This window comes from Schistocerca serialis, chromosome 2 (assembly GCF_023864345.2).
Source record: "Schistocerca serialis cubense isolate TAMUIC-IGC-003099 chromosome 2, iqSchSeri2.2, whole genome shotgun sequence".
Taxonomy (NCBI): domain Eukaryota; kingdom Metazoa; phylum Arthropoda; class Insecta; order Orthoptera; family Acrididae; genus Schistocerca; species Schistocerca serialis.
The window spans coordinates 708,435,040-708,457,159 of record NC_064639.1 but is presented as its reverse complement, the minus strand read 5'-3'; the positions used below and the strand labels follow the sequence as shown (position 1 = coordinate 708,457,159).

The 22,120-nt window shown below is 40.8% G+C and overlaps 1 protein-coding gene across 3 annotated transcripts in view; it reads left to right on the top strand.

Annotated features, from left to right (window-relative positions):
- The window catches only part of LOC126457875 (putative RNA-binding protein Luc7-like 2), a 53,909-nt gene extending 38,583 nt beyond the window's left edge, over window positions 1–15,326 (top strand). For all 3 annotated transcript variants that reach the window (XM_050094541.1, XM_050094542.1, XM_050094545.1), the window contains 2 exons: window positions 14,101–14,396; window positions 15,079–15,326. In XM_050094541.1, the coding sequence (XP_049950498.1) occupies window positions 14,101–14,396; window positions 15,079–15,196 (414 nt within the window). In that variant the 3' untranslated portion in view covers window positions 15,197–15,326. The remainder of the gene's footprint in view (window positions 1–14,100; window positions 14,397–15,078) is intronic.
- The last annotated feature ends 6,794 nt before the right edge of the window (window positions 15,327–22,120 follow it).

Sequence of the window (22,120 nt, the reverse complement as noted above, 5' to 3'; positions counted from 1 at the left end):
TGCCCCAGGACCGGATGGTATCCACGTCCAAATGTTGCTGCATTTATCAACCCATAGTCTGCGTTACCTCCTTCGCCTTTATAATCGAATTTGGACCGACAGTACTTTTCCCAGACGATGGCGGGAAGCTATCGTCGTTCCTGTTCCGAAACCTGGAAGGGCCAAACATCTCCCCTCTAGCTATCGCACCATTTCTCTCACGAGTAATGTCTGTAAGGTTTTGGAGCGTATGGTGAATTACCGTTTAGCGTGGTGGCTGGAATCCCGCAGTCTTTTAATACCTGCCCAATGCAGATTCCGAAAGCATCGTTCTGCAGTTGACCATCTTGTTGCTCTCTCCACTTATATCATGAACAATTTTCTCCAGAAACGCCAAACAGTAGCAATATTTTTTTATCTGGAGAGAGCATACGATACCTGTTGGAGGACAGGCATCCTCTGCACACTGTTCTCTTGGGGCTTTCGAGGTCGGCTGCCCCTTTTTCTTCGCGAATTTATGGCAGAGCGCACATTTAGGGTGCGGGTGAACACTACTCTCTCCTGTACTTTCTCCCAAGAAAATGGGGTACCCCAGGGCTCCGTGCTGAGTGTTGTACTGTTTGCCATTGCCATCAATCCAATTATGGATTGTCTCCTTCCTGATGTCTCGGGGTCCCTCTTTGTGGACGATTTTGCGATCTACTACAGCTCTCAAAGGACCAGCCTTCTTGAACGACGTCTTCAAGGATGTCTCGATCGCCTCCACTCTTGGAGCATCGAAACCGGCTTCTGTTTTTCTCCCAGTAAGACCGTTTGTGTTAATTTTTGGCGACGTAAGGAGTTTCTTCCGCCCTCCTTACATCTAGGTCCTGTCAACCTTCCATTTTCAAACGTCGCTAAATTCTTGGGTCTTATGTTTGACAGAAAATTGTGCTGGTCCTCCCACGTTTCCTATCTTTCGGCTCGCTGTCTGCGATCCCTTAACACCCTCCGTGTCCTTAATGGTACCTCCTGGGGAGCGGACCGAGTGGTCCTTCTCCGCCTCTATCGCGCCTTAGTGCGCTCGAAATTGGACTATGGAAGCATAGTCTACTCCTCTGCTCGGCCGTCTATTCTTCGGCGTCTCGACTCTATCCACCACCATGGATTACGTTTAGTGTCTTGGATTACTTTTAGTGTCTGGAGCTTTTTACACCAGCCCTGTGGAAAGCCTTTATGCTGAGACTGCTGAACCTCCGCTGTCCAATCGGCGAGCAGTCCTTCTGAGTCGTTATGCTAGCCATCTGTCTTCCATGCCTGCTAATCCAGCCCATGACCTTTTTTCGACGCCTCCTTTGATGTAGGGTATGCAGGCCGCCCCTCCTCCCTACTACCACCGGGAGTCCGCTTCCGTCAACTGCTCCATTCTCTTTCCTTCCGCTTTCCTAAAACTTGGGGTACAGCACCGCCTTGGCTCCGCCCCCGGATCTGCCTGCTCCGTGACCTTTGTCGATTTCCCAAGGATGGTACCCCTTCACTTGTTTATTGTCGGGCATTTGCTGCTCTATGTGCACAAATGATGGACGCCACACTTATTTACACCGACGGCTCAAAAACATCGTTAGGTGTAGGGAGTGCCTATATTGTTGGTGACACCCCAAATCACTTTCGGCTTCCCGACCAGTGTTCGGTTTATACTGCGGAGCTTTATGCTGTTCTCCAGGCTGTCCACTACATCCGCCGCCATCAGCGGATACAGTATGTTATTTGCTCAGATTCTCTCAGCTCTCTCCTCAGTCTCCAGGCTCTTTACCCTGTCCACCCTCTGGTCCACCGGATTCAGGACTGTCTGCGCTTGCTCCACATGGGGGGGCGTTTCGGTGGCGTTCCTCTGGCTCCCGGGACACGCTGGTATCCGTGGGAATGAAGCGGCCGATACTGCGGCCAAGGCTGCTGTCTCTTCTTCGGCCAGCTATTCAGTCGGTTCCCTTCGCCAATGTACGGAGCGTTTTATGTCGTCGAGTTGTTCTTTTACGGTACGCACATTGGTCGACACTTCCCCATAATAAATTGCAGGACTTGAAAGCTCTTCCTTGTGCTTGGACCTCTTCCCCCCGAATGCGTCGTCGGTAGGAGGTAATTTTAACTAGACTCCGGATAGGGCACTGTCTTTTTAGCCATCGACATCTTTTAAGCGGCGATCCTCCCCCACTCTGTCCCCACTGCTCTCAGCTGTGGACGGTAAGACACCTTTTAATTGAGTGCCCCTATTTTAATCCGTTACGCTCCCGTCTACAGCTATCGCCTGATATATCGTCGATTTTAGCAGATGACACGCGCTCAGCCGACCGCGTTCTCAAGTTTATTAGTACCAGTGAAATGACGTCAGTCATTTGAAGCTTTTTTTGGGGACAACTAACCCCTTCCTGTAGTGGATTTTTAAGCCTTCCTTCTGCTTTTAGTTTCTCCAATTTTATGACTTTCGTTCCCATTGCTGCTTTTTTTCAATTTCGTTTTTTTACTGTTTCCTAAGTCACGGACCGAGCGCTAATGACCATAGCAGTTTTGCACCCTAAAACCAAAACAAAAAAACAAAAAAAAACAACAACAACAACAACAATATGCACCTGTAATCGTTTTACCCTTTTCCAGATAGTCGATGAGGATCATCTCTTGCAAATCCCAAAAGACAGTCACCATAACCTTTCCAGCCGAAGAAATGGTTTTCTCCTTTTTTGGTGCAGATTCTCCCTTGTTATCCCATTGTTTAGATTGTTCTTTGGTCTCGGGAGTATAGTAATGTATCAATGTTTCATCCACAGTGACGAAACAACGCTTAAACACCCGGGGATTCTTCCTGAACAGTTGCAAACCGTTCTTGCAATACTTCACACAGTTCATTTTTTGGTCGAGCATTAGCAATCGCAGAAACCATCTTGCGGATATCTTCCTCATGTCCAAATGTTTATGCCAAATATATGTATCTGTTCATTCGAGATGCCCACAGCACTAGCAATCTCGCGCACCTTAACTCTTCTGCCATATATCACCATATCGTGGATTTTATCAGTGATTTCTGGAGTCGTAACCTCCACAGGGTGTCCAGAACATTCAGCATCACTTCCAATTGGCTGCTCCGATAATTTTGAAACCACTTATAAACTGTTCTAATCAAAGGTTCAGAGTCACCGTAATGTTTATCAAGCTTCTGTTGAGTCTACTGAGGCGTTTCGCCTTTCATAAAGTGATGTTTAATCACCATACGAAATTCTTTTTTGTCCCTTTTTTGACAAATCATTAGACTTCCTTGATTCACACAAATGCCAAACACTAAGAAATAGACCAATATGGCTGAAACTTGGTGTGCGTTCTGTCCAAAGATGCTACTAACTAAACATGACCTCGATACGTGCCAGTGGTACCATCTCTCGGACTTTTCAAGCACCCCTCGTAGTTCCTCCCAAACCATCACACACAGATTTACTGTGGCTACTAGGAAAACAGAATAGAAAAATAGTTTTTGTACTCTCAAATTTTTAAAGCTTTTTTCTATTTTTATATTGAGCAGCACATCCATCAGTGAAATAATGCGCTTTCTTCACTCGTGGGTAATGATCTTCCAGCCACTTAACCATTTGTTTTGACATTTACGAATCCTACATCATGTTGCATACCATCACTTATAAAGCAGTGGTTCATTATTACCAATTTACTTTCTTCATTTACTACATAAACACAAACAGGGGTGGATTATACAGCTGCTTCTTGTCCAGTAGTAATCCGAATTTCATTCTGTGTTACTAAACTGTAGTTTTCAGCAAAATCTGTTAGCAAAATTGCTTTTCTTGGGGTTAGATACTCTTTCAATTTTGTCAATAATTTTGACTGACAGGCGTTAATGAGTGTGGTTTAAATGCCTGTAATTTTGTTAACAACAAGACTATGTATTCAAACAACACTTGCAGGCTGCTTTACTAATTCTGCCTGATCTGTGTTTATCCATTGGTTGAACTCAATTTCATCATCAGTATCTTTGTAAGCTAATTTGTTACAATAATTCTGACAGTTTCACTGGGACACCTATCACAATGATTAGGCATGCAGTCGAAGTTTCCAGTCATATACAAGATATTTTATAAGTTCTTTGTATGTTTCCTCAATGTGTTCTGCATCCAAAAGCAAAGGATGACTTTTTTATATACAAATTCTGAATGCTAATTGTCTTTTGCTCCTGGTAACACTAAAGAATATTCATCATTTTGATAGAAATCGGTGACAGTCTTTACCACGTAATCAGCAATAACTTTCTTCCTGTTTGGTTTAGGAATTGAGGAAATACCCATTTCTGTTTTCATTTTCCTTGCTTGTCGAACCACGTGCTCACTAACATTGAATTCTGATATGTTTTCGTTTGACAAAGTGGGTGGAGCTAAAATTAAAATTTAACGTACACTAACCACTTTTCGTTTCATTAACAATATAATGGCTTGAAAATCTTTGGCTTTCTTAACAATTTAATCATCAAATTTTTCTTCTCTGTGGTCAGAATCTTCAATACTGCAATTGAATGCCCAGCACACTTTCTTTCCAAACCATGTTTCACTTTTTCTAGCTTCTTTTCGCTGTATGAAGCCTAGCGGTGTTTTGGAATTGAGTGAAGTTTTAAGGGAGAGCACCCCAAATCATGTTAAGCTTTATTTGCATCCTCAGTACCTTGACTTTTTAGTTCAGATTCGTGAAATGTCACCTCAGTCTCATCTGCACCACTTTCATTTCTATCACTGACGTCAGTTTTCTGTTAACAAATCTTACAGCATGTTGTGCTCAGTTTTTGGTGTGGTTTTATATAGATTCTTTTAGCATTTAATGTTTTAGACAGGCAAGCAAATTGGCTTCAGATTTTTTAATTGTTTGTGTTTTCCAAAAGGATCACAAGTTCTTTGATGAATTACAAAAACTTTTAAGTAAAGGTATCTGTGACGTCCACATATAGAGCACTTTCTTGATCTTTTGGAAAGATTATACTGGATCACAGCAATGTCGGATCTTCTTGGTCTTCTCTCAGCTCTTCTATTTTTTTTAGAGTTTTTTCTAAGGTATAGGTTGTCAGATGACATGGTGTTTTTAGTCATTTTCCAATAGTGTGTGAAACCATTTTCCATTGCAATTAGTTGAGCACTTCACTTGAAACATACTTTTTACAAGTGGACTGATAAGGCCACACCACAAACAGATATGACCTGTCTCACGGAAAGACAAGGAGAACTGAGGCCAAATAGACTAATTGATGCTTGCCAGTTATTCTCAACAATGACTTTCAGTACTTGTTGCATTTTCATGCCTATAAAGGTTTCAAACAAATCACTGCTGTCTAAAAACTTTATCGCTGTGAGCAGGTGATTGGCTGAGCAAACACACAAATTATGTACATCATAGTCTTTAAAACATTGCAGAATTAATCAAATGATATGAAATAGATTTTCACACGTAGTTAACTTGCCTACCTGGAATGAATTATAGCTAGAGATGCTAATTTGGTACTTGTGCACCTGAGACAGTGAATGGATGAACTTCAAATCACAGCAAAAAGTATTTTGTATTCAGATGTGTGTGTCAGTTAGCAGAAGACCCATTCAAATTTTTATTATGTTAGAAAGCTTACAATCTGGGATATCATTCCCAGCAGATTTTCATAAAATAGGAAGTTGACATATTAATATTTTTTTAATTTTCTTTGTAACTTCACTGCTTCAATAAATGGATGTGTTAACTATATGCCTTACTTAACTTCTGAATAAAATTCTAAATCAAAAGCTTCATAAACACCCAAGTTATGGTCATTATATAGATACTACCATTTTGCATTGACATTCTTGCAGAGCCCAATTATCAGAATATCACTGCATTTAAAATTCGGTATATTCTTGTAGTTTAGTCTCCGATAAATTGTAGTCTGAGACCAAAAAGATTTTGCATAAGTTCCTATGTTATAAGCAAATCTGCAAAGTTTTGTGAAAATCTGAGATAGGGGTTACAAATCCTGGAATTATTGTGTGGTTTGACATGGAATGACCTTGCCCCTTTCTCACATAAAAGTTTTAACAAATTTGAAGTTGCTGTTTTGTATCTAGTGTAAGAACGCATCTTTTTACATGCAAAACAAGCCACTAAATCTGAGTTCATTGCCATCAAATGCGAAACCAAATTTCTTCCAAATTGATTTCAGTTTGGCTTCTTGCATTGATGTGAAATAAGCTTGTTTCACCTTACAAGAAATTATGCACTTGGTGTCCATTTTATTACACCACTCTCACTGTTTACTGTGATGCATTCATTATGTAGTCATTCAGTCACTATTAAGTGTTAACTGAACGTGGCAAAACTTTGCAACTCATACCTCTCAGGTAACCATTGACCACATTTGTCATCCACAACATGCTTCAGACTACACAGAACTTACGGTCAGGGCAATGCATGGTCACTACGTGCAAGTCCCCTGGGTGCTGCTAAAGTGGTCTGTGGCCAGTAATTGTGAACAGAAACAGACTGCCAGGTTCCAGACTTTGTTTCCAGCTAATATTACAACAGGTGTACAGTGCTGATTAATGCACTCTTGTTCACTGACTGCAGGTGACAGTTTGACAAGAAGCATAAATGATTTACTGTACTTTAATTTTTAACTACAAAGCAATTATTATTGTGGGCATCCACAACACGTGCTTTAATGTGGGTACCTACATGTGCTGCACAGTCCTCTAACCATGATTGCCGTGCAATAAATGTTTCTTTCTTCAGTAGCTGTATCTCATTGTTAGATGATTTTTTTATGTTTATAAAACTGCATTGTGATTACATGGAAACTCATCCAAATTTAGTGGCTGAAATTAGTTTATATCAAGTTAAACAAATACTAACAAAGAGATAGAGGGGCTGGCCAGTACTTACCTCAGCTCAGTACAGCCGATAGATACACAAAAAACAGAACCAAAAATTTGTACGTTCCTAGCTTTCGGAACAAATGTTCCTTCATCAGGGAGGAGAGAGGGGAAAGAAAGGGAAGAAGGGAAAGTAGATTCAGTTACTCACAATCCAGGTTATGAAGCAACAGGGAAAGGAAAACAGGGAGGGTAGCAAGGATGGAGGCATGGTTGTCAGAGGGAAGCCAAAGATATTCTACTGTAAGTACTGTGCCAGCTTCAAACCAAAGAGGATGCATACAGAAGTGAAGGGGTTTATAGTATAAAGATAAACACAAATATGTAGGATGAAAAGATGCGTGAATGGCTAAAGAGGAAAGGGAAAGAGGAGAAGACCGAAGAGTAAATGGGAGTGAGGTGGTTTAACGTAGGTTCAGTCCAGGGGGATGGCGGGATGAAAGGATGTGTTGGAGTGCAAGTTCCCATCTCCGCAGTTCAGAGGGACTGGTGTTGGGTGGAAGAAGCCAAATGGCACATACAGTGTAGCAGGTTCCTAGGTCCCTAGAATTATGCTGGAGGGCATGCTCCGCTACTGGGTATTGGACATCTCCTAGGCGGACAGTTCGTCTGTGTCCGTTCATGCGCTCAGCCAGTTTAGTTGTTGTCATACCGATGTAAAAGGCTGTGCAGTGCAGGCATGTCAGTTGATAAATGACATGTGTAGTTTCACATGTGGCCCTGCCTTGAATTTTGTGTGTTTTACCAGTAGCGGGGCTGGAGTAGGTGGTTGTGGGGGGATGCATGGGGCAGGTTTTGCAGCAGGGTCGGTTACAGGGGTAGGAACCACTGGGTAGAGAAGGTAGTCTGGGAATATTGTAGGGTTTAACAAGGATGTTACGGAGGTTAGGGGGGCGACGAAAGGCAACTCTGGGTGGTGTGGGGAGAATTTTGTCAAGGGATGATCTCATTTCAGGGGTTGACTTGAGAAAGTCATATCCCTGGCGGAGTAATTTGTTGATGTTTTCGAGGCCAGGATAATATTGGGTGACAAGGGGGATGCTTCTGTGTGGTCTGGGGATAGGAACATTGTTGTTGGACGGGGAGGAATGTATTGCTCGGGAGATCTGTTTGTGGACAAGGTCTGCAGGATAGTTGCGGGAGAGGAAAGCACTGGTTAGGTTATTGGTGTAATTGTTGAGGGATTCGTCACTGGAGCAGATACGTTTGCCACGAATACCTCGGCTGTAGGGAAAGGAGCGTTTGATGTGGAATGGATGGCAGCTATCAAAGTGAAGGTACTGTTGTTTGTTTGTGGGTTTGATATGGACAGAGGTGTGGATGTGAGCTTCAACAAGATGAAGGTCAACATCCAGGAAGGTGGCTTGGGTTTTGGAGAAGGACCAGGTGAAATTCAGATTCGAAAAGGAGTTGAAGTTATGGAGGAAATTAAGGAGTGTTTCTTCACCATGAGTCCAGACCACAAAGATGTAATCTATAAACCTATACCAGGCCAGGGGAAGCAGCTGTTGGGTCATGAGGAAAGCCTCCTCCATGCAGCCCGTGAAGAGGTTGGCATAGGACGGAGCCATCCTGGTTCCCATGGCCGTTCCCCTGATTTGTTTGTAGGTCTGGCCTTCAAAAGTGAAGTAATTATGGGTGAGGATGAAGTTGGTAAGTGTGATAAGGAACGAGGTTTTTGGAAGATCTTTGGGTGGGCGTTGGGAGAGGTAGTGCTCAAGGGCAGAGAGACCATGGGTATGTGGGATGTTTGAGTAAAGGGATGTAGCATCTATGGTTTCAGGTGGGAGAGGAGTGGGGTGAGCTGAGGTAAGTACTGGCCAGCCCCTCTATCTCTTTGTTAGTATTTGTTTCACATCTTTATATGAGATTTTCCATTAATCATTTAGATCACCTATAATGGTCCACATCCTTCATTGTTTTGTCCCTTTTGTTAGCTATCACTTAAATCTGTCATCTTAATACTTTCTCTTCTTCAGTGTTTTATACATGAATAAATATTTTCGTCACCAACTGTGCTAGTTTCATCTTCCTCCTATTATCTTTTTCCGTTTATAGTCCACTTCTCTTTTTTTTGTTTATTGATTTATTTATTTAACATTCCATAGTTTTTAACATTCGTTATTCGCTTTTTTCCAGCCAACAATCACTGCCAACAATCTCTTCCACACCTACCAGTATCATCCATTTCCGTCGATTTTGTGTTGCTGGCGATATTTTTGTGCCATTGGCTATCTTTCTCTGCCACAGGAAAATTTTTTTGGGACATTCCTGCGGCACTCGCGATCTTTTTTGCGGCACTCGGGATCTCTGTTTTTGAGCAACGTGTGTTCTTTTCCGCTGATCTGGACATACTTGCTTGGTCTGGTCAACTTTTTCCGTATTTTTCTTATTTAGTGGTCTTCCTTTGGTATTGAACATTACCAACACAATTTCTTTCTTTCTCGACCTTCCCTCCGTGTTTTATTCCTTCTTATGATTACTATTTTAACTTTAGTTATTTAATTTTCCTACCCACCAGTTACCCACTATGTACCCTAATCCTATACCACATTATTTACATTCATTCCGGAAACATGCATTCACCGTAGCCAAACTGCAATCCCACATACTTTTCCTCCGGTCCTGCTTAACCTTTGGAATTACCCCTAAAGGACTTACCTTAAAAGTTCCCATCTCTGGGTGCAATTCCTCCTTCCACCAGTCTCTCCTGGACTTCCAGACCCTTCAATCCTTAGCCCTTACCCAACTTGTCCTGAATCTCTACACTACTTCATGTAACCACCACTCCCAACAGCTCCTATCTCTCTTCAAAGTCCTCCACCTCTCAAACCCTTCCTTGGAGAACACACTCGGGAACATCATCCTAGAAGCCAGCTGCAAACTTGAGTTCCATGCCACACACCACCTGAAAAAACTATCCACAGTGCTAGTGCAACACCTAAGAAGTGGGGTCCCTCTCCCTATCCCTCACAAACACCAACCACAACAGAACCTTCAACAAACCCCCCTCATAGCCAACAAACCTAGCCTAGCCACCCTACTCAATCTCCCCATCCCAGCACATACCCCACACAGACCAAATCTCAACTATAACCACAGTCAAATGCCACATATCACCAGTCCCAATTCAGTTCGAAACCTCTCATCCAGATCCCTCTCTCCTCCAGACACATCCGTTCTATCAAAAGGCTTAACCTTTAGCCCCACACCTAAATTCAACCACACTGCCCTGGTTAAAGATCTCCTCTCATTCACCTGGAACCTCAACTGGAAATATCACTTCACTACCCAAACACAGCCCCCAAATACTAGACCCAGTGTTGAACCCTGTCTAGAACAATTCCGACCACCTTCTCAAAGGGATCCTCCTCCCCTCCCCCAAAACCATCCCTTGCAGACATTTCAGGGATTCCTCACATCCAGTGTTGCCTCCCAGTCCTTCTTGAAGAACATCCCGACAACCCCCCAACATCACCCCAGCTGAATCCCGTGCCATTAAGGAGCTGAAAATAGACCACTCTATTGTCATCCTCCCGGCGGATAAAGGCTCCACAACTGTCGTACTTGACCGTGTGGAGTATGTGGCAGAAGGACTGCGTCAACTCTCCGACACCTCAACCTACAAAGCTGTTACCCAGGATCCCATTCCCTCCATCCAGACTGAGCTGCAGAAAATCCTAAAAATCCAAGGTCCCTCACAAGGCCTCACAACATCTTCCATAGACTTACTCACTCCACCTGAGCCACGTACCCCTACCTTCTACCTATTGCCCAAAATCCACAAAGAGAACCATCCTGGCCGTCCCATTGTGGCAGGCTTCAAAGCCCCAACAGAACGTATCTCAGCTCTGGTAGACCAACACCTCCAACCTATCACCCGCAGACTCCCATCCTACATCAAAGACACAAACCACTTCCTAGAACGCCTCAAATCCATTCCCACTCCTCTCCCACCTGCGACCTTTCTTGTCACCATAGATGCTACATCCCTTTACACAAACATCCCACATACCCATGGTCTCTCTGCCCTTGAGCACTACCTCTCCCAACGCCCACCCAAAGATCTTCCAAAAACCTCGTTCCTTATCACACTTACCAACTTCATCCTCACCCATAATTACTTCACTTTTGAAGGCCAGACCTACAAACAAATCAGGGGAACGGCCATGGGAACCAGGATGGCTCCGTCCTATGCCAACCTCTTCATGGGCTGCATGGAGGAGGCTTTCCTCAAGACCCAACAGCTGCTTCCCCTGGCCTGGTATAGGTTTATAGATTACATCTTTGTGGTATGGACTCATGGTGAAGAAACACTCCTTAATTTCCTCCATAACTTCAACTCCTTTTCGAATCTGAATTTCACCTGGTCCTTCTCCAAAACCCAAGCCACCTTCCTGGATGTTGACCTTCATCTTGTTGAAGCTCACATCCACACCTCTGTCCATATCAAACCCACAAACAAACAACAGTACCTTCACTTTGATAGCTGCCATCCATTCCACATCAAACGCTCCTTTCCCTACAGCCGAGGTATTCGTGGCAAACGTATCTGCTCCAGTGACGAATCCCTCAACAATTACACCAATAACCTATCCAGTGCTTTCCTCTCCCGCAACTATCCTGCAGACCTTGTCCACAAACAGATCTCCCGAGCAATACATTCCTCCCTGTCCAACAACAATGTTCCTATCCCCAGACCACACAGAAGCATCCCCCTTGTCACCCAATATTATCCTGGCCTCGAAAACATCAACAAATTACTCCGCCAGGGATATGACTTTCTCAAGTCAACCCCTGAAATGAGATCATCCCTTGACAAAATTTTCCCCACACCACCCAGAGTTGCCTTTCGTCGCCCCCCCTAACCTCCGTAACATCCTTGTTAAACCCTACAATATTCCCAGACTACCTTCTCTACCCAGCGGTTCCTACCCCTGTAACCGACCCTGCTGCAAAACCTGCCCCATGCATCCCCCCACAACCACCTACTCCAGCCCCGCTACTGGTAAAACATACACAATTCAAGGCAGGGCCACATGTGAAACTACACATGTCATTTATCAACTGACATGCCTGCACTGCACAGCCTTTTACATCGGTATGACAACAACTAAACTGGCTGAGCGCATGAACGGACACAGATGAACTGTCCGCCTAGGAGATGTCCAATACCCAGTAGCGGAGCATGCCCTCCAGCATAATTCTAGGGACCTAGGAACCTGCTACACTGTATGTGCCATTTGGCTTCTTCCACCCAACACCAGTCCCTCTGAACTGCGGAGATGGGAACTTGCACTCCAACACATCCTTTCATCCCGCCATCCCCCTGGACTGAACCTACGTTAAACCACCTCACTCCCATTTACTCTTCGGTCTTCTCCTCTTTCCCTTTCCTCTTTAGCCATTCACGCATCTTTTCATCCTACATATTTGTGTTTATCTTTATACTATATACCTCTTCACTTCTGTATGCATCCTCTTTGATTTGAAGCTGGCACAGTACTTACAGTAGAATATCTTTGGCTTCCCTCTGACAACCATGCCTCCATCCTTGCTACCCTCCCTGTTTTCCTTTCCCTGTTGCTTCATAACCTGGGTTGTAACTGAATCTACTTTCTCTTCTTCCCTTTCTTTCCCCTCTCTCCTCCCTGATGAAGGAACATTTGTTCCGAAAGCTAGGAACGTACAAATTTTTGGTTCTGTTTTTTGTGTATCTATCGGCTGTACTGAGCTGAGGTAAGTACTGGCCGGCCCCTCTCTCTCTTTGTTAGTATTTGTTTCACATCTTTATATGAGATTTTCCATTAATCATTTATATCAAGTTATATTGTTAGTTGTATTCTTAGGAATTAAACTTTTCATTAAGAGGTGTGTCTAGGTAATATGACTACATTGAAACTCCATTGTAAAAGGAATTTGTTACTGTAGTAACATGCTGAACTCTAGATTATTGTATCTTTCTTTGGCTTAGTTATTGGGTTAGTTGTGTGCCAACATATACAATACTAATCAGTTGCAGATAGTGTGATTTATGAAGACAAAACTACATATGCCACTGGATGCTACTTTGTTAGAGTAGAAGCTGACACATTATTAGATATGTTTACCAACAACTCTTACCGTGCAGTGTTCAGTAAATGGAAGTTACGGAACTGATTAGAATATTTTGTTTTATTTGTTCACTCTGTTTGTTGTTAATAATAAAGAAGCAGTGTTTCTGAACAAAAACATCATGTTATAATCACTGAATTCGGTAAACATAGCACTAAGTCTAAAAGATTTCCATTAAATGTATTCTGAAGACAATAATTCAAACATAAAACAGGGTGGTGGAAGGGATTTACAAATTATAACAGAACAGCTTGTGCTGGCTTTCCCAGTGTCAGGATTTGTATAAGCTGTTGGTGTGGCTTTTCTCACTGGTGGAATGGAAAAATTACAGGTCCACTGAACCAAGCTCAGTCTCCATCTTTCCAGTGGACAAGTATACTTACAGGACCTATGGCCTGTCTTCTGTACTTCTCACTACTAACTGTTATATGAAGTGTTGTTACATATGTTCTATTATCCAATAATGGAAAAACTGAGTATTTTTCTTGTGGTGCCACCTAAATGGGCAGTCTAGTGATAATGGGCGAGATGGGTGGTGGAGAAATTGGACATGGAGTGAGAAAAGGAAGTTAAGACAGGTTATTAGGAAAGTATTTAAGTGGAACAAGTAGTTGCTTTTATGGACAGTTTAGGAGATAACCTATATCATTGCAGTGGCTTAAATTAAATTAATATTATTTTCTTCAACATTGTGTTACTAGTGAAACACACTGAAATTTTATAATGAAGTAAAAATCTTTGTATAATGTAGCTTATGTATATTAGAACTAAGTTTATAAACTTGTCTGTTTGTGACGCTCAATGTTTTTTCAAGTTCAGATTGTATCACTACAATCACACAATTTCCAGTGTTCTGGGCCATTAACAGACTTATGTTCACTATACCTTAATTCTAGGTGTTTCTTTGACTGTATTCCTTTATTTAAATTCTTTGTGATCAGTGTGAAACATATTCCAGGAGGAAGCAGCTTCATTATTAATACAGCCAATACAAAACATACACTACATGTAATATTAAATTGTAGAAAGCATTTATGACTCCCCTTGGGGCCTTCGATTATTCTAATGTCACTGCATGCATTGTTTCTTGCAGAAAACTGTAGAAGGACGGAAACTGCAGATGCGCCAGTCATTGAAGGACAGAGATCGTGACCGTGAGAGCCGTGAGCGTGAAAGGCTCCGTGAAAGAGATCGTGAAAGGGAACGAGAACGGGAGCGTGGTCTCAGTGGTGGCTCAAGTAGGCACAGCCGTGACAGGGAAAGAGAGCGGGAGAGAGACAGAGAAAGAGACCGGGATCGAGACCGTGAGCGTCGTCACAGACATGGCAGCCGTTCTCGCAGTCGGGGAGATAAACGTTCACGCTCACGCTCAAAGTCGCACAGCTCCAGGTAGGGATCATATGTTTTCATGAACCCATGCATGCTGTAGATTAACATTCTAATAATTGAGTGCAATGGCAGAGGTGTGTACACAAAGTATAGTTTTTCACTGTACATTCAATCGAAAGTGAGTTGTTGAAGGTTTTTGTGTGCTCTTAGTGTCTTCTGGAGACAGATGAAAAACTGTTTTATAAATTGTTTAAATTTAAAAATTTATTGTAGTTATTGCCCGCTATTTCTGAAAGAGGTTGCAGATTTAAAATAGTCAACAATAAGTGTTGTAAAATAAAAATTTAAATTTTCCATTAAAGTGGAAAAAATTTTCATCGCAAACCCTTATTGTACTGTGCATCGTTGGAATGCTTGTGGGAAGTGCTATAAAGTGGCACCTCTTCCATCATTTTAGCTTAGCTAGAAGAGTTGCTACAGCAATTTCAAATTAGAGCAGTCTTGTGTTTATTGGTAGTTTTTGACAACTTTGCATTGCCTTATTTTCAAAATGGGTTGATACATTTTAATATAGTTGGGTATTTTTAGCCTATGTGTAGGCTATCTCAGTGCCAGATTTAATCAAAATTTGGGGCAAGAAATAAAACCAATGTCTTGACTTGACATGACATGGAATGACTCTTGATGTGCTGGTCAGGTGGGGAAAGATTTCAGTTAAGACTGACACACATTTTTCTTACAGATCACATCGGTCACGTAGCAGCAGTCGATCTAGACGTTCACACCGTTCCCGCTCTGGTGACAGGAAGGATAGATCACGTTCACGTGACAGGAAAAGGGAAAATTATGAACATTCTTGACAGTTCCAGCACTAATTTTGGAGGACTATAGCTTTCTTAATTTCAGTTGTATTTTAAAGACACCATATACCAGTTGTTAATAATATTCGTACATTTTTGTTACTGTTCAAAATAAATTAGTGTGCTAGTAGTGATTGTTTTCATTTGTTTGTTGACACGTAATGGCTGTTCACTGAATTTTGTTTCACCTGTATTACTGACTAGTAAACATTTGGATAAAAAAATAGGTTAGTATAGTTGTTTCCTTTGATATAGTATTCCTTGTCTATTGTTTTCTCTCATAGCATAGCATTGATAATATGGTTTTCATGTTGTGGTTTCACCAGTCTTAGGAGGAAATATTTAGTTCATCAGTACCTGACAGTTACCTGAGGTTCAGACCAATCAGCAACTGTTTTGTCAAGAGATAAAACAAGAGCCTATGAGAATTGCAGACATTGGTAAGAGTTAGAATAAAAATTGTCAGGTTTGGCATCAGATGGCCTCTGGTAACAGCTGTCACTTTTTCATTGCCTGAAAGGGGTGGTGGTGATAAGTGCCTCTCCAGTGATCACTGCCTTGAGTATACATCAGGGTGTACAGAGGAATTTATCCAGCAAGGGCAAGATTCTAGAATTTCCATTTTAATACAACTACTTGGAGTTTCAGAATAGATTGGGTATGAGAACTAAAGTTGATTCACTCTGTTCCGAAGTTTATCAGTGGTGGTTGCATTGAGTCACAGTGCTACATCCATTGTTTTACCATCTCACATATTTTCAATTGGCAACAATTCTGGTGATGTAGTGAGCCAGGGCAAAAGGCTGATAACATATGACATCAAGAAGGCACGTGTTCCTGCAGAATCATGTGGTTGTGCATTGCCATTCTGAAAAATAGCATCTGGGGTGTTGTACAGAAAAGGTATGCCTACAGGTTGCAGGATGTCATTCACGTACGCCACATTAGTCAGTGCCCTGGGTACACACAAACTAAGATTTGTGGTTGTACCCAATAGCACCCCACACTATAGGGCCGTAAGTTGGTGCCGTAGGTATTGTGTGTATGCAGTCACTGTGATGTTGCTCCCCCATCTTCGGCAGACCAAATTGTGACCATAATTTTCAAACAGAACATGGATTTGTCCAAAACCAGTATCTGATGCCATTACTGTCCCCAGTGACGACGTTCTGTGCTCCATAGCTGTCTAGCAGGTTTTTGCATATTCGTTAACGGTAGGTGGAGAACTGGCACCACGCACATAACCCACGCTGTAATAAACAGTGATGGACTGTCACCACTGATAGTGTATGAAGTGTTTAATTTTTCCATTGTTAAAGCCAAGAAGGATGCGAATCTGTCCTGCAATGTCAATCGAATGAGGTGTCAATCTTCTCGGGGATAATCTGGGTGGTAGGACTGGACCTATCTCGTCATGCTCTATGGCCTTCTGTGAACCATTCTGCACACACCCATTGCACTGCCAAAGCACTTCATCCCATAAGAGCAGCAATTTCCCAGATGGATGCATCAGTCTCTCATGCCAATAATGTGACCCCTTTCAAACTCGTTTGACAGTACGTTTTGCACTTACATCTGCGAAGCATTCTTCACAGCTAATTGAGTTGCTGAGCCATTATACAGGGTGTTTCAAAATGAATATACCTATTTTAATACATTATAGCATTTATTATATTCAATTTAAAATTAGAGATAGTACATCAAATGAAAGAGTAGCTCAAATATTTTTATTTGTAAACCTGTTACAAGCTCTAAAGCCTACAGACTACGGTCTACTTACCAACTTTGCAAACAAAAAGTTGGTGCATGACCATGAAGCTTTCCTGGATCATGTCGTCTTCAATAATGACTCGATATTTCATGTAATTGGAAATGTGAACACACATATTGTATGTGTGTGGAAGTCACCAAATCCCCACGAAATGGCACAGTTGAAACAAAACTACTCTAAATGTTCCTTGTGTCATATCCCAGCGGAAAGTTTGAGTCTCTCTTTTTGCTGTGCAGTAACTGTAGCTGGTGCTTCGTATCGTGATGTGTAGGAAGTGTGGCTCTTTCTGTAGACTGGAAGAAGCTGAAGAGCAGAACTTTATTTGGCAGCAAGATGGTGTGCCGTCTCTGGCGTGACAGACTACACGATTGATTAAACGACGTTGGTTGTAAGGCGCGGAATGACAGAGCTTGTTACGCATGATCTCCACCGTCGCCTGATCTGATGCCAAGCGATTTTTACCCTTGTGATTCATAAAGGATCATGTGTATCAACCTGCGCTACAAGCTGGAGTACATGACTTCAGAAACAGTACTGAAACAGTTGTTGCAACAATTACCTCTGACACAGCAATCAAGCTTTGGGAAGAACGCGCCTATCAGCTCGATGTGTGCTGTGTGACGAATAATGTTCACATCAAACAGTTGTAAGGAAAACTATTTGAGTTGTTCTTTCATTCAATATTTTTACAATAATGTAAGCTGAATGCAATAAATGTTACAAAGCCTTCAAACCGGTATATTCATTTTGAAACACCCTGTATTTGGTTTATAGTGACAACAAGAACCCCATGCACATTTTACCAGTAGGTAGTGTTGTGCGTGATATCAATGTTGACCTTGAACCCACAGGCTAACATGGTTCAAATGCTAACCATTTCTGCAGAATGTACTAGTGTGTGTGCCCTGTGAATATGAACACCCTATCTGTACTCATTCGAGGTGTTCGTGTATTTTCTAAACATGAGTGTACATCTATTTATTAATGTGAATGTGAAAAGTACTTTTCTTATTAAATAATCCAAAACTGATTCTTTCATATGTTAAAATATGGGGTATATAGATGGCTTATAAGTTAGTGACCACTTTAACTTTTATATTTATTAATCAATCTTATTAAAGTTGGTGTCATTAAAGAAACAGTTGTAATATAAAATTATTAAATTTCTGGAATTATGCTACAAATATATACAGATCCGCAAAGAAAATCGTTTCTGAAGATTCTTTGCAAATTTCAGGAATTTTTTCAATGAAGTAAATTGAATCTCATAATGGCTATTATAATTTTCAGCTTTAAACAGTTAGGAGGAGGATGTTTTTCCTTACTTGCTAGATCTTATACTTCAGAATAAAGATGAGTGTTTAAAGCAGCTAAACAGTACATGAAACAATGAAAAATCCAGTCTAGCAGCAGCACTCTGACATCAGGTTGTGGTTGTGGTTGTGGTTGTGGTTGTGTGTGTGTGTGTGTGTGTGTGTGTGTGTGTGTGTGTGTGTGTGTGTTTGTTTGTTTTTAATTTTGATTCCATGCTTTCTATCTGCCTGTATGCTTCTCTAAATCTCTCTTCTGTCTAGTAAGTTATTAGAAAGTAATAAGTTTTACCAGGTACAGTAGTGAGACTGCTCTGTGAACTGCAGTCGTGCATTCTCACTCGGAGCTTGCTACACAGATTTCTGCTGTCATGTTTAAATCTTATTTGTCCCCTAACATACGGGTTACAGATCGCATAAAGTAGATATTAATTCTTTGTTTCACCATTTCAGATTCTTCATAATGCATCTTTGACTGCTTAGTTCCAGAAAAATTTTAAATCGGTCCTTTTCTGCAACATACACACTTGATTTAGAAACCATGATGGGAAAACACATTCTATAGGTTTTGCGACAGCAGAGATGTCGGAAGGAAAGAAGCAGTAGCAGCAGAGAGATTGATTTGATAAGTCATGTTCGAATCATGTGAATTATTTGAAATTTCACCATTTAATACCTAAAAGATGTTCACAAAAGGTGGTACCTAAGAGATGCACACAAGGTGCTTAGAATACGTTTAAAAAGGTTCCTCATGTAACATTAAATTTCCTGCAAACAGTTTCTGAAGTGCTACTTGTTCTAGTGGAAAATGTCTCAAGAACATGGCGATGTTGAATGCTCAGACTGTGTTTAATGCAAAGAATTAGATAACTTTAGCAAAAATTGTGTTCAAAAAAAAGCAAATACTTACTTTAGTATGTAACTTTAGATAAAGAAAAAATCCCAACATTTAACCCTATGGAATACATGAAAAGTATTTAAAAAAACATTTAGTCAGAAGTATGCTGTAAAGAGGAAACATAATAGGCAAAGACATGGAAATACATGACAGTCAGATTTCTGCTAATAAGAGATTGTCTATTTGTTCCTTCAGAAAAGGCAAGATTGTGTTAAGACAGAATGCATTTTTTTGTAATGTTGGATGTGTAAGTAGCTTTCAAAGAAAAATATCGTTGTGTTAAAATTGGTTTTACTGAATTTTGTGAAGTTTGCCCAAAAGAATGTGCTCCTGTAAAGTGGTGGAATGCATTTGTAAGGTGTTAGGTGGAACACTGAACTTTTACACAACCCTGGTTGCAGAAGGAAGAGTGCATGCTGCATTGCTGATCTGCCTGCTGAAGAATATAAAGTGATTTTTTTGTAATGTGTTTATGTTGTTTTTCAGCAATGGAATACAGACTGAGTGACCTTCACTGGGCATATTAATGAAGACAGTTTTTGAATTTGTTGAGTATCTAGTTCAAAAACTTTACTCTTTACATATCAAAATCCGTTGCTAACTAACGTGTGGAACTGCAGTGTGGCCACCACTTGTCACAGAGAGCCTTGTTCTGCATGTTTTCTGGCAGCAACAAGCTCTGCCATTACCCCTGTATTTAAGTTCCAATGGCCTGGGCCCACAATGTAAACAAGATTGCCCAGCTTTCGAGCTATTCCACAGTTCAGCAAATTGGTCCAGTGTTGTATCAGTTGTGCACAACTTACAGAATGTAAGTGCATGTGTACAATCCAACTGGTTTCATTTTGTGAAATATTTTATAAGTAATTACAGCTTATTCTTGTAATTGTTAGAAATACCACAAAACATTTATCAATCAATACAGTGATACAAATTAATACCACTTGTATCCAGTTCTTCAATATTTCAAAATTCATATTATTAGCACCCCTACAAAAAGCAACAGCACAGATTGATAATCTTAAAGTGTGCCATATCATTCGAAACACAGGTACACATAATGGAACTGCATCTTGTTATATTCTCATGTTGTCACTGTTGTTGTTGTGGTCTTCAGTCCAGAGACTGGTTTGATGCAGCTCTCCATGCTACTCTATCCTGTGCAAGCTTCATCATCTCCCAGTACCTACTGCAACCTACATCCTTCTGAATCTGTTTAGTGTATTCATTTCTTGTTCTCCCTCTATGATTTTTACCCTCCGTGCTGCCCTCCAGTACTAAATTGGTGATCCCTTCATTGATTTAAAAGTAAACTATAGTGTTGATAGCCTGGATTTTGAAGCTGTTGGGTCAATATGTTTAGGAAAATGAGTGTAATGTTCCTTGTGTAGTGTCTAGTAAATCTCAGTACAATACTTGTCCTCATCCTTCATTATCTGGTTGTGGTATATTCTTCATTAATGATTCAGCTACTTCAGTCCTATAATCATCACTCTGTTTTTTCCTGTTTGTTTCGTTGCTCAAAATATATGAATTGAAGGAGAATATAAAAACAAACAAAAGAATTTTTGGATATCTTCCGTATAGTTTCTCGTGATTGGAAAGCATGCTAGTATTTAGTCCAGTTAATCAATTCTAATCATTCCCTTGTTGTACTCAATAACACGACTCAGTTTCAAAGTAAGACTGGATCCTTGTGTAATAATATCCACTGTTCTGTGTTTTGTTTTTATAACATGAACATATCACTGATCTTTCCATTTTACAGTGAGTATTAGATTGAGACTCCTCATTCTATATCCCCCCTCTTCAATTTTACTTTACAGAAACTTTTTGGCATATACTTTCTGTGTACACATACTGTACCAGTGACGTTTGTTTTATAATTGCACAAAAAGTATCATGAAGTTTATATGAAGAGCACAGATTATCTAGGTATAAAGTGAGTCTGTGTAGCACAAACTGTGATAGCTCTTTGACAACACTTTTGGAGATGCTATAATTACAGTTTCTTATAGTGGCCTGTATATATTTGTCATAGCAGTAACCTGACCCATGCTCACATAATTCGTAAAATTTAGTACTAAATCGTGTCATTCATGGGTGAAATATTTACAAGACACGCGTCTCTTAAATTTCTTGAGCAATTCATCAATAGTAATGTTGTACTTCATTGTGTACACTGCTTGAGAATTTTTATTTCGATACTTGATCACAGGTTTTATTTTGTTCAATTTGTGTGTATTGGCAATCAGATCATTTGCAAAGTGCAAAAATTGTTTAATTTGTTTGTACCTTTTTAGCTGCATTGTTTTTTCTAAATATGGTCTGTTTCTGTAACAGCCCTCATCAGCCAGTTCAGTTGTTTACTTCAGTGATTTTTTTTTTCCTCTCCCCTCTTTAAACATTATTATGGACAATGCAAAATATCTTTTAATTTCATTACAATCCACAGGAAATGAATTGGCATCAATTCTTTGTATTTTATATTTGGATTGGTTTGTATTTGTTCTACGTATCAGTCTCGGTTCCAATATTCTCCCAAAACGCATTACCAATACCTCTTTCATGCCAGAAGTCATTGAACTGTTTCAGATTTTTAGACCATTTCATATTTCTTTTCAGAGTTAGGCCTTAGTAGTTGATCTTCATCAGCAGTACCTGTTGTTTTCAGTCCTGAGACTGGTTTGATGCAGCTCTCCATGTTACTCTATCCTGTGCAAGCTTCTTCATCTCCCAGTACTTACTGCAACCTACATCCTTCTGAATCTGCTTAGTGTATTCATCTCTTGCTCTCCCTCTACGATTTTTATCCTCCACGCTGCCTTCCAATGCAGTACCTACCATTCTCAATAAATAATTGCCTGCATTTTTGTCATACAGGATGTATGATGTCACTACTATCACTGTTGTCAGAAGTATCAACATAACACTCGCTGTTCTCA